At 35.9% G+C, this 26,828-nt stretch overlaps 1 protein-coding gene across 6 annotated transcripts in view; it reads left to right on the forward strand.

The window, feature by feature from the left end:
* Window positions 1-26,828, forward strand: part of LOC131427593 (nose resistant to fluoxetine protein 6) — a 1,835,865-nt gene that overhangs the window by 699,477 nt on the left and 1,109,560 nt on the right. For all 6 annotated transcript variants that reach the window (XM_058590935.1, XM_058590937.1, XM_058590936.1 and 3 more), the window contains one exon: window positions 4,634-4,732. In XM_058590935.1, the coding sequence (XP_058446918.1) occupies window positions 4,634-4,732 (99 nt within the window). The remainder of the gene's footprint in view (window positions 1-4,633; window positions 4,733-26,828) is intronic.

A 26,828-nucleotide genomic window follows, 5' to 3' on the forward strand; every position in this document is an offset into this window, starting at 1 on the left:
CGTCGGCAACGACGTTTGTTTTACCTGTTCTGTATACTACGTCGTAGTCGTAGTTTTCTAGGTCTAATCTCCAGCGGATTATTTTCTGGTTTTTGGTCGAATTTTTTATAAAAATCAGAGGTTTATGATCCGTTATGAGAGTGAATTTGTTTCCGTATAAATACGGTTTGAATTTTTCTACGGCCCAAATTATGGCTAGCGCTTCTTTTTCTGTCGTGGAATAGTTGATTTCATGTTTATTTAACGTACGGGATGCGAAAGCAATGGGATGGTCTTTTTGTTCGTGTATTTGGGATAATACAGCGCCCAATGCGTAATTAGACGCGTCGGTCGTCAAAATGAAGGGTTTGGTGAAGTCGGGGTATCTGAGTATGGGGTCGCCTACTAGGATTTTTTTGCATTTTTCGAAAGTTTCTATGAATTGTGGGTCGTTAGCATTTAGTGTTTTTTCTTTTTTTAAGTATTGGGTCATGGGTTTTGTAAGTTTTGCGTAATCTTTTATAAATTTCCTGTAGTAGCCTAAAAGTCCTAGGAATTGTTTGATTTGTTTTTCTGAAGTTGGCAATTGCCAATTTTGTATTTCTTTAATTTTTTCTATGTTGGGTTTTATACCGTCGGGAGTTATTATGTGTCCGAGAAATTCACAATTTCTTTGAAGAAATTCGCATTTGTCGAGTTGTATTTTGAGATTAGCGTTCTCCAATCTTTCCAATACGTTTTTCAGATTTTTTAAATGATCTTTTAGGTCCCTGCCGAAAACGATTACGTCGTCTAGGTATACATAACAGATTTTGCCGATTAGTTCTCCTAAGATGGCGTTCATGGCCCTTTGAAAAGTTGCCGGAGCATTTTTGAGGCCGAACGGCATCCGCAAGAATTCGTAGTGTCCGAGATCGGTACTAAATGCCGTTTTTTGTCTCGATTCATCGTCCATTTCGATTTGGTGGAATCCTGATTTTAGGTCGATAGTGGTGAAATATTGTGAATGTCCTAAATTGTCGAGTATATCTTCGATTTGTGGTATAGGGTGTTTGTCGTCTATTGTTACTTCGTTCAGTTTCCTGTAGTCTATAACTACGCGAAACTTCTTTTTGCCTGACGCATCGGTTTTTTTCGGTACAATCCATATAGGAGCGTTCCACGGTGAGTTTGAGTGTGTTATTATTCCGTTCTCGAACATTTCTTGGATTTGCTCTTTAACGGTTTCTTTATGAATGTGCGGATAGCGATAGGTTTTAGTATAGATTGGTCTGTCGCTAGTTGTTTGGATCTTATGCTTTATTTTGGTTGTCGAGGTCAGTTTTTCGTCTTCTTTTAATATGACATTATGATGATCGGTGAGTACCTGTAGTAGTTCGATTTCCTCTAGGTTAGAAAGATGGTCGGTTCGAATTAAGGTTTTTAGGTTATCTTTAAATTTGGGTGAGTTTTCTGTTTTTTGCGAAAAAAATCATGTGTTTCGAAGTTGTTGACTTTGATTTGAATTTTCTTAAGTGGTAATTGTGGTTTTTTGGGACTGTTTGTTCTGACAAGAAGAGAAGTAAGTTTATTTTTTGATTGGTATAAGCCAGGTTCGACGAGTATGTTTTTGCATAGTTTTGTAGGTTTCGGGACAAACCAGTCTCCATTTCTGTTGCTTGGAAGAGTTATTATATGGTTGAAACTTTTCTTCAGTGGGTAATATTTGCAATAAGGTATCGTGTGACCTGCTATCGATATTGTTTCTGTTTTGTAGTCAATTACAGTATTTGTTTTAGCGAAGAATTCTGAGCCAATGATTCCGTCAAAAAAATTGTGAAAATTTGCTTCGAAATAGATTTGTTTGGGGATGTCAAAACCAAGTAAGTTGACTTCTCCTTTGCGATTGATGATGTGCGTACCAGTGATATTTTTCACGCTTGTATTTTTGGTTATTTTTGTGTTGGGGATTATTCCCGGTTTAATGATATTCTTATTAGCTCCTGTATCTAAAAGCAATTTTATTTTATGTTGTGTTTCTAAATATGGGAGGTAATTCATGTTTCGGGGATGTTCTGAGTTGTTAGCCAAAAATTTACTTCATTTTCCTCCTCTTCGTCTGACTGCTCCGAGTTGTCGGAATCGGCTACCGTTTCACTATTATTAATCGCTTTCTTGTTCAAAGTGAGTCTACTCCTGATCGATGGATCTACGTCCATGGGTATGGTGGGTGGTTGTTGGTTGTAGAAAGGTTTTTTCGGTTCCGGCTTGTCGTTAGAAGTTTGTTTGTTAAAATTAGGTTTATCATTTGGGTTTTGTCTGTTGGGGTTTGATTTTACGAATTTCGGCTGGTTCATATTATTCGCCGTTATTTCTTTGCTTCTAAATTTGCACAGGAAGGCGTATGCATCTTCCAGATCTTTTGGGCGCGCAGCCTGTGCATAACCAAAGTATGGTTCGCGAAGGCCGGCAATAAAGGCTGCGAGTGCGTCTTCTTCTATGAAGCTGTTAATTGCGTCCCAGTGTATGCGATATTTTTCGTTTTGTTTTGAGAGTGTTTTGATATTTTGGATGAGGTCTTTAGTCCGTTGATAGTATTTATGTACGCTTGTGTTTTCAGTCATTTTATTTTGCCATAACTGGCTCTTGTAAGTAGATAATTCTTGTCTGTCACCTATGGCATTGGTTAGTATTTCCTTGATTTCTTCGAAAGATGTCGGGTTTCCGGCGAGGCATAAAATGTCTTTTGCCTTACCCTCTATTTTATTGCTAACTGCTTGTAAATATATTTGGAATACCTGTTCGTTAACGATAGGTCTAAAAATGTTGAGTGTATTCTCGGCAGTGGTTAGCCAAGAATTCAGTTGCCTACGGTTACCATCATAAGCTGGAATGGACTTAATAGGGTCGGGGATCCTGAATAGGTCCTTTTGGTTAACTGTGGATATTGGTGGAGGATAAAAAGTGTCCTGTGTGGAGCTATTGTTGTCTATTTTAGTGTTCATCGTCGCTAGCATGTTCTCATATTGCGTTTGTTTAGCAGTCATCGTGTTGATTGATTGCGTCAACGCGTTCATTTGGCTAGCAAGTTGCTGCAAAAATTCGTTTTGATCTGTCATTTCAGCCTTTTCTTGTAATGTAAGGTCAAATGAAAGATCCAAATTTTTTATTGGAATGTGGGAATTTTGTTCTGAGTTCTCGCTATCGTCACTATGTTCGTCGTCGCTATTAATCAGTCGATTCGCGAACAGGACTTCTGCTAGCCTTTTACTCATGTAGTTTAAATAAGTAGAATGAAAACAGCGTCTATCTGGTAGTGCGTTGTTTTCGGAGAAAGGGAGAGAGGAAGAGAAAAAAAAAATAACGCCTATCTGGTAGTGCGAGATTTTCTTGGACGGCGCCTATCTGGTAGTACGCTATCAAAAAGATTTTGGCCTATTTGCTAGTGCACAGAATCTTCTTCGCAAATAACTACTTAAATGATTATCGTATAGTTACTCACGGTGCTGTCGTGTCCTGTTCGGCTGACGTTGCTGGTTGTCCAGATGGTTACACACGGGGGGATCCTCAACTCGACGTACACACTTTCGAGACGTTGATGCTTTCGCGGAATCACTTAAGGTATAAGAGTTCACTTTATACACAAGTCCACTGTTATCGCATGTAAATCCACTTAGCCGATTCCCGGACGGCTGCGCCAATTACGTTCTTGGTTCGCGGGAGCGAGTTTCAAAAAACTTATTTTATTATTATTGGCAAGTGCGTGAGATGCTTAGTTTGCATGAATTTAGTCCATAACTAGATATATATATATATATATATATATATATATATATATATATATATATATATATATATATATATATATATATATATATATATATATATATATATATATATATATATATATATACATATACATATATATATATATATATATATATATATATATATATATATATATATATATATATATATATATATATATATATATATATATATATATATATATATATATATATATTATGGTAAAGACTTAAAAAGTGATTTGAATGGGTATCTGTGTTATAATTATTATATCTTAGTGATAGTGCAGTGACGTGACAGTGGACTGTAGAATCAAATATACTATATATCAATATGGATCACTCTTGCGATTCACGAGGGACATCACAGTTACCTTGCGGTGGCGAAAAAGATTACTAATACACAATAATTGTTTTCATATACATATGGCAGCTTTTCCAATCACTACACTGAATTAAACAACTCCAAATATATCAAATATTTCTCCATATACCATAACAACCAAATCATATATATAATAGGGCTGAACACCAAATTTAAATCTTAATAATTTAATTTTAACTCATATTTCAATAAATAAATATATAAAAAAAAATCAGATACCATATTTATTGTTAAAATAAAATTCGTTCGAAATGGTATCTAACTATTAACAATATCGATTCCACATCATATTTTTAGACCCCATCATTACAAAAATTTCCATGCACCTGTATACTGTTTACGTTTGATTTTATCATTGTATTGCTTTTTAATTGGATCATGCTTCTACTAGTAAATATCCCACTAACGAACACTCTAACCAATGAGATTGACTCGCTAGTTTCACATTTTCAAACATGTACTAATACTTTTATGGTTTTTGCAGGACTCCATAGCATGTGTTCATGGCTTGAGACTATATTCTTTACTATGGACAATTATGGTACACACATATCTGCAGCTGTTTGCAGTAGGAGAGAACAGAGTGAGTACTTATGTTATTTGATTATTAAAAATATTTTGTTACAGTCGTTATGTTACGCTCCAGTTTCTGCTACACGCAGAACACTTTATCTATTTGCACCGAAGTGCAACGTCTTTACTGTCGTGCCGAACTTCGACAAAAACTTTATCGATTAACGTCGACCCAACATAAATGAATAAATCGTCCAAAACAATTACAGTTTGATTTTCCGTATCAATCTGCTTCTGGTAGGAAAGAGCAGACTTTCAAACAGCCTTCATAGAGGTATGTCGCGGACGGCAACCAGTCAGCGACTGGCACAATAGTAAGGCAGCAAGTGATTTTTAATATACACAGTTCAAAAAATTCTTGAGATTTTGCACATAAATAGAACGTCATTTTTCACACAAATTTGTATTCAAGAACATGTCCAATTGTGTGATTTGAAAATTACATGGCTCGCGATAACCTTCGCCACAGGCACAATGATTAGTTTCGAAAAGTAGAATTCGAAGGAGATGTGCATCTAACGTGTAATGATTCTACATGAGTGAATTTATTTTTATTTATTTTTTTATGAGCAAGATTTTTGTTCTCTTTCTTAAGCAGGCATAAAACCTTCTAATCTTTGTATCAACAGATAAGATTTGTCCAAATGATACATAACGAAATCTTAAATTACCCTTATCTATACTACAAAGCTAACTAACAACTATTGATATCATCTAATTATCTTAATAAAACTAGCGGGAAAAGATTTGGAGAAAACGGGATTTAATGGTGTTACGAGACAAATTTAAATCAAATTCATCAGAGCAAGTATTGAATACGCGACACACATTCGAAAACGGCTCATTAAAGCCATAGTTAGTTCTAGCACGAGGAATTCTGAGAAAGGGAATAAACCGCAAATTACGCCGATGAATGTCAAAACTTAGCTGTTGTAGAAGATCTGCATAATCAATTTGAGATTGGATGAGGTCCGCGACGAATACAGCTTTCAGTGTATCACGGCGGACAGATAGCAATTCGAGGTGTACGAGCCTACATCGATTTTCGTTGATTGGAAGATTCAATGGATCTCTCCAGGGCAGGCAACGCAAAGCAAAACGAACGAACTTGCGCTGGACAGTTTCAATGTGCAGCTTATCAGTTTGGTAATGTGGTACCCAAACAACAACAGCATACTCCAGTGTAGAGCGAACTAGAGCGCAATATAACGATTTCGGGCAGTATATGTTATTGAAATTTTTTGAGCTGCGATAGATGAAACCTAGCATCTTGAATGACTTAGAGAGGGTATATTCTATGTGAATCTATTTTTGAAACTAAGTTTTGAATCCAATAACACTCCTAGATCCCTAATTGATGTCTCCCGTTTTAGTACAGCTTGCGAAATAGTGTAATCATACGTGATCGTGGTTCGATTACGAGAGAAGGAGATAACGGAGCATTTAGAGGCGTTCAGAACCATTCTGTTTACGTTGCACCAGTTCGAAAATATATTACATCCAACTGCAAGAAATTTGAGTCTTCCAGATCTTTGATGAGATGAAACAGCTTGAAATCGTCGGCGAAAGAAAGCTTCATATATTGCAAAGCGAAATACAGATCATTTAGATATAGCAGAAATATCAATGGTCCTAGATGACTTCCCTGAGGAACGCCAGCGCTCACGATGAATGATGTTGTGACGATGTCGCCAATTTTCACGGTCATACTACGACCAGTCAGATATGATTCCATCCAATTGAGAAAAGGGCCCCTAAATCCAAGCCTGTCGAGCTTTCCAATTGCAATTTGATGGTTAATCTTGTCGAATGCAGCAGTGAAATCTGTATAGATGGCATCAACTTGATGTTGAGCTTGCATAAATCGAATGATATATGATGTATATAGAACAAGATTTGTAGATGTAGACCGTTTAGGCATGAAACCGTGTTGAGTATCAGATATGTAACTGGAGCAGTTGTGAGTTATGAAGTCCAGGATTATTATTTCAAATAGTTTTGAAACTGGACATAATGCAGCAATTCCTCCATAGTTTGAAATAAGGGATTTATCGTCTTTCTTATAAACGGGAAAAACGCAAGAGTTTTTCCAAGATTGGGGAGAAAATTCAAGCTGGAGAGATTGGTGGAACAGTTTTGTCAAAGGGACAAGAAGACTTCTACAGCATTTTTTCAACAGTAATGACGGAATACCATCAGGGCCGGAACATAATGATGATTTCAGTTTCAAAAATGCATTGTTAACGTCAACAGTCGTAATCGTAGGATGAGGACCAAACGATGAACGGAGTGGTGGCCAAGAGAATATCCTGCGTAGACATAGTTTCTTTGGAGAAAACACTGCTAAAGTAGCTGCGGAATAAGTCACAAACACCAGAAGGGGTCGAAGCATTCAGTTAAAAAAAACATATGAGTTGGTAATCCCGATTCATTCCTCTGATCGTTGACATAGTTCCCAAAACGTTTGGGATTATCTTTAAGATTATTCTGGATGTTGCGATAGTAGTTACAGTAGAGCGCCTTATTCAGTCGTTTATAACGGTTGTTAACAAACACATAATGTGATCTTAGTTGAATAGAAGGATGCTTTGTAAGTTTCTTTAAGGTAGGCCTTTTTCACGTTTATAGCGTTATAGAAGTAAGTTTGACCAGAGAGGATAAAATTGTTGACGACACGTTTTCTTTGGAACGAACTGGTCAATTGCACAAAGTACAATATTCGTCCAAACTGTGGCAGCGATGTTGCAGTCGTTGTCCGATAACAGCGAACACCAATCAAGTGATAACAGAAACCTATTCATCGCCTCAAAGTTACCTTTCTTGTAGTTGTAATAAGTTGATTCTGATTAATTGTTAAAGACTAGTGGCGAAGATTTCATTAAAGAAATATGGAGAGGTGGGTGATGACGACAGAGTTTAAACAGCGGTTCGGGGGCTGCACCAACTAAACAGAAATTCAAAGGCTCCTGACTGGCTCCTGGAGGCGATGGTTGCTGTTGTAATGATCATTCAATTGAACTAGACCAGCAGTGTTATAGTCGTCCAGTAGTCTATGATAAACAGTGCTATTCAGGGAGTCAGTATTTGGATACAAATAATTGCAAACGAAGCGAATCCATTTAACACCAAATAAATTAAAGTCGCCTAGAATCATTAACTTATCGTTCAATTCCATTTGGCTAGTGACTAGCAAGAGTGAATTCAAATGTTGCTGAATCAATTCCATATCGTTGATGCGATCAGGCGGTATGTAAATTACACAGATAAAAAGTGCGCAATTTTTGAGTGTAAGAGCAACCCATCACTGTTCAACACTAGAACAGTTCGGAACATGTAGCAAACGAGAATGAAAATTTGAGCGACAGGCCAACAGAACTCTTCCGCTGCTTTTCTTAAAGCTATTCAGTTCGTTCCAATCTTGCCTGTATACCGAATGCGCATTTCCAAAAATTTGCTTTGATAGTGTGCTATTGTTCAGCCAGGTTTCGATGAACAAGATTTGTAGATGTAGACCGTTTATTCATGAAACCGTGTTGATTATCAGATATGTAACTGGAGCAGTTGTGAGTTATGAAGTCCAGGATTATTATTTCAAATAGTTTTGAAACTGGACATAATGCAGCAATTCCTCGATAGTTTGAAATAAGGGATTTATCGTCTTTCTTATAAACGGGAAAAACGCAAGAGTTTTTCCAAGATTGGGGAGAAAATTCAAGCTGGAGAGATTGGTGGAACAGTTTTGTCAAAGGTACAAGAAGACTTCTACAGCATTTTTTCAACAGTAATGACGGAATACCATCAGGGCCGGAACATAATGATGATTTCAGTTTCAAAAATGCATTGTTAACGTCAACAGTCGTAATCGTAGGTTGAGGACCAAACGATGAACGGAGTGGTGGCCAAGAGAATATCCTGCGTAGACATAGTTTCTGTGGAGAAAACACTGCTAAAGTAGCTGCGGAATAAGTCACAAACACCAGAAGGGGTCGAAGCATTCAGTTAAAAAAAACATATGAGTTGGTAATCCCGATTCATTCCTCTGATCGTTGACATAGTTCCAAAAACGTTTGGCATTATCTTCAAGATTATTCTGGATGTTGCGATAGTAGTTACAGTAGAGCGCCTTATTCAGTCGTTTATAACGGTTGTTAACAAACACATAATGTGATCTTAGTTGAATAGAAGGATGCTTTGTAAGTTTCTTTAAGGTAGGCCTTTTTCACGTTTATAGCGTTTTAGAAGTAAGTTTGACCAGGGAGGATAAAATTGTTGACGACACGTTTTGTTTGGAACGAACTGGTCAATTGCACAAAGTACAATATTCGTCCAAACTGTGGCAGCGATGTTGCAGTCGTTGTCCGATAACAGCGAACACTAATCAAGTGATAACAGAAACCTATTCATCGCCTCGAAGTTACCTTTCTTGTAGTTGTAATAAGTTGATTCTGATGTATTGTTAAAGACTAGTGGCGAAGATTTCATTAAAGAAATATGAAGAGGTGGGTGGTGACGACAGAGTTTAAACAGCGGTTCGGGGGCTGCAACAACTAAACAGAAATTCAAAGGCTCCTGACTGGCTCCTGGAGGCGATGGTTGCTGTTGTAATGATCATTCAATTGAACTAGACCAGCAGTGTTATAGTCGTCCAGTAGTCTATGATAAACAGTGCTATTCAGGGAGTCAGCATTTGGATACAAATAATTGGAAACGAAGCGAATCCATTTAACACCAAATAAATTAAAGTCGCCTAGAATCATTAACTTATCGTTCAATTCCATTTGGTTAGTGACTAGCAAGAGTGAATTCAAATGTTGCTGAATCAATTCCATATCGTTGATGCGATCAGGCGGTATGTAATTTACACAGATAAAAAGTGCGCAATTTTTGAGTGTAAGAGCAACCCATCACTGTTCAACACTAGTACAGTTCGGAACATGTAGCAAACGAGAATGAAAATTTGAGCGACAGGCCAACAGAACTCCTCCGCTGCTTTTCTTAAAGCTATTCAGTTCGTTCCAATCTTGCCTGTATACCGAATGCGCATTTCCAAAAATTTGCTTTGATAGTGTGCTATTGTTCAGCCAGGTTTCGATGAATATGTATATGTCATAGGCACGATCAGCACAAGCTAGACGGTATTGATCGAGACAGCTATTCATTCCTAGGATATTTTGGTAGTGGATTCCCAAACAAGTGTTTGGCTTTGTCGAGTTGGATACTGATAAGGCATTGGCGAGGGTAAAAACGACGGATCGATTGAGAAATGATTGAAAATGATCGAGTAGATTGTACTTGGGTGTAGTTGTATACATTTTGTTGTCATGGTGGAGGTCGTGATGCACTCGGTCTGCGTAGGGGTGCTTGTTCTAAAAAAGGAGCAATAGACACACCGGATTGCCAGAAGTCCGGAGAAGTTATTAAATTTTCGAAATAGCTAGGGACCCGCAGCTTAAACGATAGGAATGAGAGCGGTCGATCGATACTCTGGCGGACGAGTTTCGAGCATTCGATTAGACTACTGTCACACCTAAGTCTGGTTTGGACAAAGTGTATAATATTCTGTACTTTTTCGTTAGGTAAAAGATTGTTATATATTACCAGTTACTACTATCGTGTAACTTGCTTGCATGCATGTTGGTGGAGATCACAGTCAGTGCAGTAAAACTTTATTCAATTCAATTGAAACTGAATGTGGAACACATTGACGCAGCATAGCAGATAGATATCTCCACTGCAGTAAACTTCACTCTCTGACACACACGATGCTGACGGCCCGAACGAGCAGCATTCAGTTCATCACTCGTTTCTTTTCAATCGAGGCTTAATTACCGTCAGTTGATTTCTTGAAGTAACAAAATGTCTCTTTCAATAGTGTGAGAGCGGCCTTCAAATGAGGTTCATGTAAACATTCGAATTGGTTCAAGATAATAGATGAAAGACTAATCAGATAGCTGAAATGTCAATCACAGAATACACATAAATTAATTGTTTCTTCCTACAGTTTTCATTTTTAATACATTACTCCATTTATAATTCTATTCGTTCGAATCTGCTTACTACCAAGAGCAAAGACAATGAAGCAGCTATACTACTAGGCACTTGAAACTGAGCAAGCAAAGCTTCAAATGACTAGGTACGATTATTCCACTGACGATGAATTCTGGGAGCATCACTTGAAAATGGCAACAAAAGTCAAATGATAGTACAAGTTGTAGAATACACGCGAAAGAAAAGTTGCATAGTACCCGTTAAAGAGCCAATCAACTTAAGAGCTGAGGTGGTTCGCTGGAGAATCAATTGCATAGTTGCATCGGAGGACTCGTTGAGATTTGAAAATTCGCTGCACTGGAAGCAGAGCTAGTATACTCCCGGACACTCGCGAAAAGATTTTACTTGCGAGTTATTCAAATTAGCGCACTTAATGTTCTCGCGAGCCAGAAGAACCAAAACAAACATCGGCATCGCATTTACTTCTTGTCATTATGGAGCTACCGGTAATGAAATGAAAGATGCGTAGGAGATGATGAGTACTCTGAGTACAGGCGTCTAGGAACTGAGTAGCACAAAAAGCAGCTTATTGTCTTCCCCAAAAAATATTTTCTGCTAATAACGGCGCACTATGCGTGAAGTATAACGAAAGCGATATGTCACCGACTTTGGACGCACGTAGAGCACTTAGCGAAATAAATGTCAGGATTGATATGGATTTGCACTATTTATAGGCGATTATTTGTAGAGCGAAAAATGTAACTTCTATGGCCTCGGTATACACTGAACCAAAAAAGCAGATTGTTGAAGCATGTTTAACACTCCAAATACCAGACCTCAAAAAAAGTTGGAACGGTAACCTCGAGCTGTCATAGCTCAGCTGTTTTTGAACGAATCTCAATAAATTTTACACCCTCGAATTTTGTGAAGTTCGTAGATTGATTCAAAAACTTTGTAGCAGACGATTGGTAAAGGAAAACCAATTTGATTTTTCCCGTTCCAGGTTTTTTCACTTTCCAATTTTCTTTCCTTTGGCATAAACGTCGCGTAGAAAATATTGAACACTTCAACTTCACCGAGTCATAACTTTGTTGTTAGTCAACCGATTTTCGAAATTTGTTCACCATTGGAAAGGTATTACTTCCAGAAATAAAATGCACTGAAAAATACCGAAAATAAAGTTGTCTATCCAAAGTAATAATGAAAATTGTAGATAGATGTGCTTAGAAAAGGTGAGACTTTTTACAATGATCGTAAATATCTCGAAATTCAAAGCGGTGACATATATATTTTTACACATCATTCGATTGCTAATAATACTAGCTACAATTTTCGCCCTACTACCATTCTTGCACTATCATAAGAAAACCTTGAAAAATCGATGAATTTATAAATATATATGAATTTTTCATTTTTTTCACATGTTTGTCTATAACTCAAAAATTAAAGCGATGACAAGTATATTTTTCTAATCAAAAATATTGGAATCATTACCAGAAACAATGCATTGATAAACAAATATATATATGCGTTCAAAGAATCTCAAAAAATTTGGTACAAATTCAGGTACAAATATTTTTTTTTATTTTAGTTGGAAATTTATTATGAACAAAATTTCCGAAAAAAAACTGATACTTGGATTATACTGACAATCTTATAAATTTTGGTATACATACCTAAACTATAAAAATAATTCTATTTTTGTATTGCACAAAAGATTCAAACAATTTTTATGCACAACCCAAATGCAATTGATAACTACTAAAATTCTGATTTTGTTTTAGGTTTTCCGTAGAATCTAAAAAAAGGTTCGGTAGAAGATCGGAAATTTCAAAATTTTAAGATGGATGGCAGGTTAAAATTTTTAAATGGATGACATGTCAAAATTTTTATATGGATGTTTTTTTTAAATAACTATTAGTGTATTTATTAGAATATGAATAAAAATTAAATTATTAAGATTTAAATTGGGTATTCAGCCACAAGTGGTGACTTTTCAGCCCTATTATATATTATTGTTTATTACCATGAGGACATTATTTGCTTCCGCAATTCTGAGATTTTTGTGTAGGGAAAATTCTAAACCTACTTGTATTGTGTAATGGGGAAAACAGTAATATTTACTTAGTGGAAACCGGAATCAAAACTGCTCAAATGATCTTGTCGTACAGTCAGCTGAAAAACCGGATGTGGAACTTAATCCATTCAGGTTTTGAGTTGGTTTCACAAGTAGTAATATGAATGAACTTTTTTTTTTTTTTTTTTTTAAATAACTATTTATTGGAATATGAGTTAAAATTAAATTATTAAGATTTAAATTGGGTGTTCAGCCACAAGTGGTGACTTTTCAGCCCTGTTATATATATATATATATATATATATATATATATATATATATATATATATATATATATATATATATATATATATATATATGATTTGGTTATTACCATGAAGACATCATTTGCTTCCGCAATTCTGAGATTTTTGTGTAGGGAAAATTCTAAACCTACTTGTATTGTGTAATGGGGAAAAGGAACTTATATACTAACTTACTAACTAATACAGAGAGCGAATCGATTCAATTGAAGATTGCATCGATTTTTGTCGGAATTTGCTTATAATATTATGTGACATTACATCTAATGGTTCTATATTTGTGAGTCTGTGTAACTCATTTGTACTAAACCAGGGAGGACGCTTCAGAATCATTTTCAGAATTTTATTCTGAATCCTTTGAAGCGTTTTCTTCCTGGTGGAACAACAGCTTGACCAAATTGGTACCGCATAAAGCATGGCTGGTCTGAAAATTTGTTTATAAATTAACAATTTGTTTTTTAGACAGAGCTTAGAATTTCTGTTTATAAGAGGATATAAACATTTAATATATTTATCACACTTTGCCTGGATTCCTTCAATGTGATCCTTGAAAGTGAGTTTTTTGTCATACGTTAAACCTAAGTATTTAGCTTGATCAGACCATGTCAATTCCAAGCCATTCAATTTGAGAATGTGATTATTGTTTGGTTTAAGAAATGAAGCTCTTGGCTTGTGAGGAAAGATAATTAATTGCGTCATTGCTGCATTTGGTTTAATTTTCCATTTTGACAGATAATCACTGAAAATATTTAAACTTCTTTGTAGGCGACTGCAGATCACTCTTAGATTTCTACCTGTGGCTAACAGACTTGTGTCGTCACAGAATAGTGATTTCTGACAACCAACGGGTAGATTTGGAAGATCAGAAGTGAAAATATTATACAAGATTGGAGCTACGCTCGAACCCTGCGGAACACCGGCTCGTACGGGTAGCAATTCAGATTTACAATTCTGATAGCTAACCTGAAGAGTACGATCAGTTAAATAATTTTGAATCATTTTGATCAAATAAATAGGAAACTGGAAATCAGACATTTTTGCTATTAAACCTTTGTGCCAAACACTGTCGAATGCTTTTTCTATGTCTAGAAGAGCAACTCCAGTGGATAACCCAGAAGATTTATTTGATTTTATCATGTTCGTTACTCTGACAAGTTGATGAGTAGTTGAATGTTCATGACGAAATCCAAACTGCTCTGGTAAAAAAATTGAATTCTCATTTATATGAGTCATCATTCTTAACAAGATAATTTTTTCAAAAAGTTTACTGATAGAAGAAAGTAAGCTAATTGGGCGATAACTTGATGTTTCTGCTGGGTTTTTATCAGGTTTTAGGATAGGAATTACTTTAGCGTTTTTCCATCTTTTAGGGAAGTAAGCTAATGAAAAACACTTGTTGAAAATTTTAACCAGGAGTCTCAAGGCAACATCGGGAAGATTTTTAATAAGAACATTAAAAATTCCATCATTACCAGGAGCCTTCATGTTTTTAAGTTTCCTAATAATTGATTTAATTTCATCAAAATTCGTCTCAATAATGTCATCGTGTGATAACACTTGGGTTGAAATATGATCATATTTCAGTGAGACTTCATTTTCAATAGGACTCACAACGTTTAAATTAAAATTGTGGACACTCTCGAACTGCTGAGCAAGTTTTTGAGCTTTTTCACCATTTGTAAGAAGTATTTGATTTCCTTCCTTGAGAGCAGGAATTGGTTTCTGAGGTTTCTTAAGAACCTTAGAAAGTTTCCAGAAAGGTTTAGAATATGGTTTAATTTGTTCAACTTCTTTAGCGAAATTTTCATTTCGCAAAAGAGTAAATCTATGCTTAATTTCTTTTTGTAAATCCTTAACTATGTTTTTCATAGCAGGATCACGAGAACGTTGATATTGTCGTCGACGAACATTCTTCAACCGAATGAGCAGTTGAAGATTGTCATCGATGATAGGAGAATTTAATTTAGTTTGAGCTTTGGGAACTGAAAGATTTCTAGCTTCGATAATATAATGATTCAAATTATCAATTGCTGTGTCGATGTCCGCAGAATTTTCTAAAATAGTTTCATGATCCACATGATTTTCAATGTGAGATCTGTAATCCAACCAATTAGCTCTATGATAGTTGAAAATAGAACTAATTGGATTAAATTATAGCTTCGTTGGAAAGTCTGAATGTTACTGGAAGATGATCTGAGTCAAAGTCAGCATGTGTAATTGGTTCACTACAAATGTGACTTTGATCTGTTAGAACCAGATCAATTGTAGACGGGTTTTTCACGGAAGAGAAACAAGTAGGATTACTGGGATGAAGAACTGTGAAGTAACCAGCTGAGAGTTGATTATGAAGTATTTTACCATTACTGTTATTTTGCCTACAATTCCACTGGACATGCTTAGCATTTAAGTCCCCTATTACGAAAAATTTCGATCGATATCTTGTAAGTTTTTGCAAATCGCCTTTAAAGAAATTTAATTGTTCGCCGGTGCATTGGAATGGCAAATATGCTCCAGCGATGAAATAAATTCCATGAATGGTTTCAACTTCGATTCCCAAGCTTTCAATAACTTTAGTATTGAAAGAAGGTAAAATTCGATGTTTAATTTGCCGTTGGACAAAAATGGCAACTCCACCACCAATTCCAGTAAACCTGTCAAATCGATGAACCACATAATGTGGATTACTTTTCAATTTTACATTTGGTTTAAGAAAAGTTTCTGTCACAATGGCAATATGAATTTTGTGAACTTTGAGAAAATTATAAAATTCATCTTCACTCGATTTCAAAGATCGAGCATTCCAATTTAAAATATTCAAATAATTATTTAACATCACTGTTAAATTTTAAATTCATTATAATATTATTTGCAAATTTCCATCCGATTTGAAATGCTTCAAAAAGTGATGAAGTCGAATTCATTTGGATGATCATTTGAAAAAGTTGATCTTGTAGGTAGATCATTTTATTTTCAGTTATATCGCCTAAATCGACTTCATTTAAAGAAGCGAATGGCATTGAAGGAATATTTGTAGGTAGACTGCCATTAGAAGAAGATGATTTGGCCGGTCTACCTATTAATAAATTGTTTTCGTTAGAAGAAGAACTGCAAGGCGGTCCTGTGTTTTGATTATTTACATTAGAAGAAATAGGAGATAGGTTTCTACCTAATATACCAGCATAACTGACATTAGAAGAAGATGATGACGAGGTCGATCTACCTGTCAATAAATTGTTTTCGTTAGAAGAGGAATTGGCAGGTGCCTTAGAAGAATTTTCAGGTATATTCTGTAAATTTAAGGTCGTTGATTTGACTTGTTGTCTAAGCGAACGAGCGTTTAAATTTTTTTCCCTGACAGGACATTTAAAATAATTGGATTTATGATTTCCATTGCAATTTGAACATGAAAATTTATCAGTGGTTTCATTCATTGGACAAACGTCTTTCGAATGCGATTTACCACAATTCAAACACCGTATATCCATATGACAATTTTTGGTTCCATGACCGAAGCCTTGGCAACGACGACATTGCGTTAAGTTTGCAATACGATTATGCCGTTTATAATGTTCCCAATGAATTTTAATGTGGGAAATGAAACGTACTTTTTCTAAAGTTTTCAAATTGTTTACATCACTTCGATTGAAGTGTATTAGGTAAAGTTCATGGGAAATTCCAGAGCGTGGTTTAGAAGTACCATTCGCTCTTTTTTTCATAAGTATTACTTGGGAAGGGGCAAAACCAAGCAATTCTTTTAGTTCATTTTTAATTTCATCAATACTTTGATCATTTGATAATCCTTTCAAGACAGCCTTGAAGGGTCTGTCTGATTTTATATCATATGAATAAAATTTATGAAGTTTCTCGGTCAAATATCGAATAAGACGTTCGTAATCTTCCAATCCATCCACCAAGACTCGACATTCTCCTCTTCGTCCGATTTGAAATGAGACTTTCACTTCCGGGAGAAAAGTAGAAAGCTCAGTACGGAATGCTTTGAAGTCGGAAATCATCACCGTCACTGGTGGCATAGATTGATGTTTCTTCCCAGAACGACAAGCGTCCATTTTGGGAATTTTGGAAGAATTTTCTTCTATGTCGCTACAATCGGATTCAGGAAGAATCTCGTAAATATTGTTAGACGGCATAGGATCAACGGAAGGGAAATCCGTCCGTTGTCTTTTATTTTTACATTCAGATTCTATAAGATCGTGAATGTTATTAGAAAAATGTTGAATAACGGATTGTGATTTATTCCGTATTGAATTATTTTTAGGCTTAGGCTTGTTGCCTTTCCGGTTGGACGCAGGCATTTTTGAAATTAATGAAATTTTAAATTAAATTAACTAGGCTAAATTAGTCTTCGATTAGACTCCTAGCTAGCCTTAAAAAAGGCTGATTAATTTCTTAGTCACTCTAATATCACTCTTTGTATCACTTAGTCACTCTAATATCACTCTTTGTATCACTTAGTCACTTAGTTAGTGATTCAGGTAGCCTTGAAAAAGACTGAAGCCTTGAATCAATGAAACTCTAGGTAGCCAGAAAAAAATTCCAGGAGCCAAGAGCTATACGCGTGCGGTGCGAACGACTGTTCAACACCGACTGATATGAATGAACTTTACATCCCTTACAAAAACGTGTTGAATCAATTGTCTAACATATCTAACAAAAATAACCGATATGAAGCAATTGTGAAACATGCTACTTGCGTTATGTACCTAATTCTCGGCTTTAACGGCTGTTTCTAACATACACTTTAACCTTTTCCACTGGAACTGATATTGTATTACATTTCATTACGTTTACTGTCTTGTTATTTCTGTAATACATGTCTGAGACATTCTAAATAATAAAAGTACTTATAAAACTGGAATCGCCTCGAATATTGGCTTTGCAGCAGCCTATGCGATTAGCACCAACCAACCAATCTACCTGAGCTTACAGTTGTCTTCGTCTCGAAAAACAACCTCTCCGTTTGAATGCTTTTTACTGAATGAAACCCTCACTTATGTTACTTTTGTATATGAAATTGATACTATATACTATATTTTCAAAAAAGCGGATTGTTGAAGCATGTTTAACACTCCAAATACCAGACCTCAAAAAAAGTTGGAACGGTAACCTCGAGCTGTCATAGCTCAGCTGTTTTTGAACGAATCTCAATAAATTTTACACCCTCGAATTTTGTGAAGTTCGTAGATTGATTCAAAAACTTTGTAGCAGACGATTGGTAAAGGAAAACCAATTTGATTTTTCCCGTTCCAGGTTTTTTCACTTTCCAATTTTCTTTCCTTTGGCATAAACGTCGCGTAGAAAATATTGAACACTTCAACTTCACCGAGTCATAACTTTGTTGTTAGTCAACCGATTTTCGAAATTTGTTCACCATTGGAAAGGTATTACTTCCAGAAATAAAATGCACTGAAAAATACCGAAAATAAAGTTGTCTATCCAAAGTAATAATGAAAATTGTAGATAGATGTGCTTAGAAAAGGTGAGACTTTTTACAATGATCGTAAATATCTCGAAATTCAAAGCGGTGACATATATATTTTTACACATCATTCGATTGCTAATAATACTAGCTACAATTTTCGCCCTACTACCATTCTTGCACTATCATAAGAAAACCTTGAAAAATCGATGAATTTATAAATATATATGAATTTTTCATTTTTTTCACATGTTTGTCTATAACTCAAAAATTAAAGCGATGACAAGTATATTTTTCTAATCAAAAATATTGGAATCATTACCAGAAACAATGCATTGATAAACAAAATTATATATGCGTTCAAAGAATCTCAAAAAATTTGGTACAAATTCAGGTACAAATATTTTTTTTATTTTAGTTGGAAATTTATTATGAACAAAATTTACGAAAAAAAACTGATACTTGGATTATACTGACAATCTTAAAAATTTTGGTATACATACCTAAACTATAAAAATAATTCTATTTTTGTATTGCACAAAAGATTCAAACAATTTTTATGCACAACCCAAATGCAATTGATAACTACTAAAATTCTGATTTTGTTTTACGTTTTCCGTAGAATCTAAAAAAAGGTTCGGTAGAAGATCGGAAATTTCAAAATTTTAAGATGGATGGCAGGTTAAAATTTTTAAATGGATGACATGTCAAAATTTTTATATGGATGTTTTTTTATAAATAACTATTTATTAGAATATGAATAAAAATTAAATTATTAAGATTTAAATTGGGTATTCAGCCACAAGTGGTGACTTTTCAGCCCTATTATATATTATTGTTTATTACCATGAGGACATTATTTGCTTCCGCAATTCTGAGATTTTTGTGTAGGGAAAATTCTAAACCTACTTGTATTGTGTAATGGGGAAAAGGATTATTATTATATCGTTTATTTATCCCCGGTTTTAACCTAATTCTGGTCGTTCACCGGGTTTGTAACAGTTTGGGGTCGGGATTTGGGGGTGGTTGGGAAGTATAAGGTGAGGGATTTATAGGGAAGGAGGAGTTTTTACATCGAGTCAGTACATTACATGTTATACATTTCATAGATTTGCTAAGCTTAAGGCAAAATATCTATTTTTATCTGTGTTGGTCTGGGTTTAATGTAACAGCTTCGGGCTGCGGGTAACATCCCCGGGGGCAGCACCCCCGGCGGATGGCCGCTTAGGGGGGAAAAGGAACTTATGTACTAACTGATTTAAATGGATGTTGTTTTCATCTATTTCATAGAGATGTAATAAAATAAATTTTGTGATAATACAATTTTTTAAAATAATTTCAATGACTTTATACAATAAGGAATAGAACGTAAAAATATAAGAATTTTAAATACTAAACCCATGACAAAAAAAAACAACTACAATTTAAAAATAATACATTGCTTGATTTTTGTTTTATAAGCAATAAAGAACAAAATAATATATCTTAAATTTTCGGCTATCCTGAACGACATCAATTATTATCGACAGAATATTAAAATTTATATATCACAAACTTAAAATTATTTCGGAATGTACAGAATGCGAAAATTATTTGAATTTTCTATTTGTAAATTCCACTCGAAAATCTATCATATACTTGTTTTAAATTCAGAAAAAGTAGGATTACGAATTTAGCACAAAAAATCTCACGAATATAAGTAAAACCTGTTTTATCCACCTAGTGGTGTAATGATGCCTTTATCATATCTCTTTTATTCTCATACAAAAAAGGAATGATATTCTTCAAACAATTTCCTATGATTTTTGAAATCCATGAAAGCTAGTGCATGAACTAGTGCAACCTACAGCAGGCCCGTGCCCAGGATTTCATTTCGAGCCCAAAGATTAAAAAATAATGTTACTGAAGATTGCGTCCCAAGTAGCAAACATTGTTCTAGTACTGAATTTATTAACTCTTCTCGCAACGATTATGCGATTAGAAAAGCGCACTTTTCTTGTGTGATGTGCAACAACCTTCTTGTTTCATATGTTTCACAACAGTAATATTTACTTAGTGGAAACCGGAATCAAAACTGCTCAAATGATCTTGTCGTACAGTCAGCTGAAAAACCGGATGTGGAACTTAATCCATTCAGGTTTTGAGTTGGTTTCACAAGTAGTAATATGAATGAACTTTACATCCCTTACAAAAACGTGTTGAATCAATTGTCTAACATATCTAACAAAAATAACCGATATGAAGCAATTGTGAAACATGCTACTTGCGTTATGTACCTAATTCTCGGCTTTAACGGCTGTTTCTAACATACACTTTAACCTTTTCCACTGGAACTGATATTGTATTACATTTCATTACGTTTACTGTCTTGTTATTTCTGTAATACATGTCTGAGACATTCTAAATAATAAAAGTACTTATAAAACTGGAATCGCCTCGAATATTGGCTTTGCAGCAGCCTATGCGATTAGCACCAACCAACCAATCTACCTGAGCTTACAGTTGTCTTCGTCTCGAAAAACAACCTCTCCGTTTGAATGCTTTTTACTGAATGAAACCCTCACTTATGTTACTTTTGTATATGAAATTGATACTATATACTATATTTTAACCAAAAACATAAAATAATTTTTGTATATCAATTTTTATCATTGGATTCCAAAATATTGGAACCTTACTGTTAAATAATAATGGTAGTATAATTAAACAGTAGGGTGCAAATATTTTGGAATCATCTTTAATTTCGTAAAGCGGTAGGTGGGTGAGTGGTGCCGGCCGGCATTGGAAGTTATTTAGGAATTAACCTTGTTTGTGCTAGGGTACATAACCAATTTCATTATGTCTACGTTTCGGTTTAGCCTCGGCTGTTTATGTTGAACTGCAGGTGGCATAACAATTCAACATAAACTGCTATGCACTGACGAGTTTAAGACGAAACGTAAAGATAATGGTGAAAGTTTGATAATGTTCCATTTTGAAAAATCATTGGTTTTTATGAAATTTCCGAAATCAACAAATTTTTATCTAATATCTTAAAATTGGCTGAAACGACAAGATCTAGTGTCGTAAAAAAAATTTTTTTTATTCGCCGAAATCGGAAATTTATTTTTTATGTCAAATATCTTAGTATTGCCTGAAACGTCGAGATAACACCAGAACTCGACGCTTGAATTCGGAAATCTTAAAATTAAAAGTCCCAGAGAGTCGAGTTTTTCAAAAAAAAATCTAGATGACTCATGATCTCAACGTTCGGTGTGGAAGCGCAAGAAAGTCGAAATTAATCAATACACAAGTATAGGGAAATGCAATCGTTTAATGAATCTGGATGATGTATTCAAACGATTGCTTTTAAAGTATAAACTTTCTGCGACAGAACTTTCCCGAACAAGCTCACAGAGCAAGAGACCGTGGATACTGTGATCACCGGGTCGGCTTGCTACTGGGTAATTGGAGGGGCTACGCGAGTGAAAATTGTGCACGAAACTATTGTCTTCCTATGGCTGTGTTATTATATAAATTTACGAGAACAACAAATGTACAGAAAACTTGGTGTTTTATTATTTTAAATAAAAAAAATGTGTGTTGGTGTTTATTGACTATTTGGGTTAGGATCTATTTTCCACTGCGGTACGTACCGACGTTGATGCTGTGTTATAGATGACGAGCGCTCGTTGTTGCTTCCAGAAGAGGTTGGCAGTTTTTATGTGGGTTGAGTGGCGTCCTATAGGACTGAGGACGGAATGGCGCCTGCCGTTCAAAATGGCGATTGGGTGGCGTGGCGGGACTGAGCTTAATGGCGTCTACCTTCTTTGACACAATCGATGGGCCACGGACGATACCGTATTGGCTTCACCGAGAAGGGCCCTCCTTTACGTTTAGGGCACACCGCCCGAGGGTTGTAACTGGTCTGACTCTTTTACGGTTAGACGTAGGTAGTTTCTACTACCTAGGTCGACTTGTGAGCGAGGCGAAATTGACGTATGAAATCAGGTCCGGGATGAACAGATCAAACTTTAGCCACTGACACTGATAAGCAAATTGAAGGCTTTGACTTAATCGCACTCACATCTAATGCTCACGAACGCCGTAATACTTCTCACCAATGACGGGTACCTTGAATTCTCCTTCCCTAACTACCGCCACCCACCCTTTTCATTTTCAATTTTTTTCCAGTCCCAACCAACCACCACCCACTTCAGGGGTGGCATATTTTTGTATAACAGTTTTCCATTTTACCCATATAAGTCAATTTTATTTTATTCTTTACAATATTCTGTTAAGTGTTTTGTACCTACTAATAATTTTACAATGTTTAATTTATTTATTAATTTATATTTTTAAAATCTATATTAGCCTATTGCCCTACTATTATCGATATTTCACAATCAAGAAACACAATAGCTTGATTATATACAATAGCACATGAATGAAAATCCAGGACCTTGTAACAACGGTTACAAAAGTCAGATAATCTCAAACATTTTCAAATAGAGTAACAAGAAACGTGAGTGAACTTCATCTTCCCGAATATGCACTTGAATTAGTTTTAACACTTTAGAAGACCAAAATACCTTATTTTCATATGTAGCTAATAAATGTCTTACGGTATAGTTACTAGAGTATTTTTCAATTAAAATACCCAATGTTTGAACACAATTTAAAATTTAAAAAAAAAATATCTTCTCCGCCTTTTTTTATAAACATGCTCGAAAGTATTTTCTGTCAAATGCAAGAAACGGAATTTTTTTAATAGAAACAGCAGTTTAAAAATAACTCATTTTTGAACTAGTTTTGCTCATAACATCGGTTCACAAAACGCTACCTGATTGCGACAGTCATCAAAACATTGGTTTTAATAATGTTCAAAAATACCTAATACGAGAAGTGAAAAATAAAAATGCTACAGTAAAATATCTGTTTTTTTAGGAACACCCTAAGTTACTCTTTAAAAACAGCTGTAACACTAAAACCGTTAGAGATAGCACAATGGTGTTTTTAGCAAAGTTGCTCGATATAAGTTTATCTACAATTTTGCCGAAGGATGCAGTCCTCTATCTCAACACATCCGCAAAATAATTTATGGATCACCTTTATGATAAGAGCCACCCTAATACCATGTACATCGACATATGGCTTATCTACACTGATCATTTGTTTTGAAGACATCATAGCTTTAAAGTATAAGGTTAAGCCACAAATGTTTTTGTCCCCCTAAATTGAGGATCCGGACCACTGTGCAATGCAATATAACTCGGAAATTTTAAAATTTTCAATCTTCTACCTATTTTTTGAGATTCTACTGCAAACCTGAAACAAAATCAGAATTTTAGTAGTTATCGATTGCGTTTGGGTTGTGCATAAAAATTATTTAGATCTTTTGTGAAATACAATAATATTATTATTTTTAGAGTTCCGGTATATTATATTTAAAAGAATTTTTTTTTTTTTTTTTGTTCATCAATACATTGTTTCCGGTAATGATTGGTATTTTTTAGAGTAGAAAAATGTACATGTCATCGCTTTAACTTTTTAGGTTTTATACAAACATGTGAAAAAAATGAAAAATTCATATGTATATTTATAAATTCGATCGATTTTTTAAGATTTTCTTTTGATAGTACAAGAATGGTAGTTGGGCGAAGATTGTAGCTGGTATTACTAGCAATCAAAAGATGTGTACAAATTTATAGATCAAATTTATAGGTTAGATTTTCGAGATATTTACGATCATTGTAAAAAGTCTCACCTTTTCTGATGTCATATGTCTAAGGTTTTCATTTTAACTTTTGGTAGACAACCCTATTTATCGTTTTTGTCGTGAATACCACTTACTTTACTTTGGGGTGCCTTTTGAAAATTTACCCTCTGAGAGAGTGATAAGTTTTTGATCGTGAATATCTATTGTTGTATCTAACGAATCAACATAATTTTTGCTACATGCCTTCGGAAATATGATCACAATTTTATGATGAAATTATCAGTTGTGTGACATAATCTCAAATAATTCAAAATTAAACTTTTTTGAAATGTTTGGTATAAACGAGTATCAAAGAGGATAATTCATAAAGCGCGTTTGCTTTTCTCGTATTTTTAAAGCTCATAGCTCAGTGATCTGTGAAAGGATTTATATAATCTAACTACCAATAGAATCGAAATTTTTCAACTTAAACGTGTACAGCAAAAGCATTGAAGTATTTCAATAGTACACTATTGAAAAACCTGTCTCATTTGACCCATGTCAACACCAGCCAATCAGAACGCGTTCTGAAGAAGAGAACAAAATATCTGCTGCTGTACAACAAATCGTTTGAGGAAAATGTTCCGAAGAGTGTTACAGTGTTTAATATCATAGTGAATTCACAGTTAGCGTTCATCTTCCGAGCCAAGCAGTCGATGTTTTCTCAGAAGTCGCAAAATCTTTCACTAGGTTTATTTGCCAATCGGATCCATCAAGTTTTAAATACCGTGCTCGCGATAACCGCGACGTAAACGCCGGGATGCGTGAAAACACGTTTCGGATCGATTATTCGAGTTTTCCGAAACACTTTTCGCACGAAATGATCCATAAATTCGTCGGAAAAGAGCTCGGTTTAACCCGCGAAAATGTGCTCCAACTTCAGCCAAGCAGACGGCTTGGATGTACCTTCGTGAAGGTCAGTAACCTCGAGCTGGCCGAGAAGATTGTGGAGCAACACGACAACAAGCACGAGTTCAACGTCGACGGGAAGTCCTACAAGTTACGAATAACGATGGTGGACGGAGCGGTTGATGTACAAATATTCGATCTTCCCGAAGACGTCACCAACACACAAATCGCGTCTTTTCTCGCTGAATACGACGAGGTGCTAAACGTTCGTGACCTCCTTTGGGATAATCGTTACGGTGCATTTGAAGGAGTGAAAACTGGTGTGCGTATCGCTCGGATGGTGGTGAAGAAGAATATCCCATCACTCGTGACCATCCAGGGGGAAGACACAGCGGTAGGTTACAAGGGGCAGCGGCACACTTGCTTACATTGCCACGAATTTGTACAAATTGGCATCCCGTGTGTGCAAAACAAGAAGCTACTAGTTCAGAAGCTTACAGCGGACCTCTCATACGCGAACGTCACAAAAATGGCGGCCCAGCCGAAGAAGACAGCACCGATGAAAAAACCACCGCGGCAGCAGCCAGCGGACACACAAACACAATCCTCGCCCGAACTCGCGGGACTCCAACCGAGCATTTCGAGCCTTGACTCGAAGATAACCGAGACACAGCAGAACAACACAATGGCTCCTCCAGCTACACCTGCTTCCATCCAGCAGAGAATTACTGCAGCACAAGCTGCCCCCCAGCCCTGGATACCGGCAACTATCAGTGCACAACGAAAGAACGATGGAAATGGAACGGACAGCTCGCAGACATCGAACGGTCCACGCCGCTCGAACAAACAGCCGAACAAGAAATTAAAACCCAGCTAGACCGAGTCTGCACACACTGACTTATCGGACAGTGAAATGCAATCTTGATGGACTTCGTCAGCGTTAACATTGGAACCATCAATATTAACACAATAACCAACGAAACAAAACTGAGTGCTCCCCGCACTTTCGTCCGATCGATGGATCTCGATATCTTACAAGAAGTTGAAAACGAAACACTAACATTATCCGGCTACAAAGTGGTGTGCAATGTGGACCATGCGAGGAGAGGAACCGCAATCGCTCTCAAAGAACATATAAAATTCTCCCATGTGGAAAAAAGCCTGGACGAAAGATTGATCGCACTGCGTGTAAATAATGTTACACTGTGTAATGTATATGCTCCATCTGGTACTGCTCTTCGAGCGCAACGCGAACGTTTCTTCAACACAACTGTCGTCATCGGACAGAACACACAATCTTCGGTGGCGACTTAAACTGCGTGTTGAGAATATCCGATGCTATGGGAACGAACGCTAGCCGATCGTTACAATCGACCGTCCAACAACTACAACTGCAGGACGTGTGGCTACAGCTTCGACCACGTGACATTGAGTACACGTACATCACGCACAACTCTTCGTTTAGGCTCGATCGTCTGTATGTGAGCGCTGGCCTGCGGAATCACTTGAGAGCCACCGCTACTCACGTCTGTTGCTTCTCCGATCACAAAGCTGTTACCGCTAGAATTTGCCTTCCTTTCACCGACAGACCTCATGGTACCGTATTTTGGTCGCTTCGCCCGCATCTTTTGACTACAAAAAACATTGACGAGTTCCAAATACGGTGGCAATATTGGAACTCGTCAGCGCCGTAACTACCATACTTGGATGGAATGG

The sequence above is a fragment of the Malaya genurostris genome, chromosome 2 (genome assembly GCF_030247185.1).
Source record: "Malaya genurostris strain Urasoe2022 chromosome 2, Malgen_1.1, whole genome shotgun sequence".
NCBI lineage: Eukaryota > Metazoa > Arthropoda > Insecta > Diptera > Culicidae > Malaya > Malaya genurostris.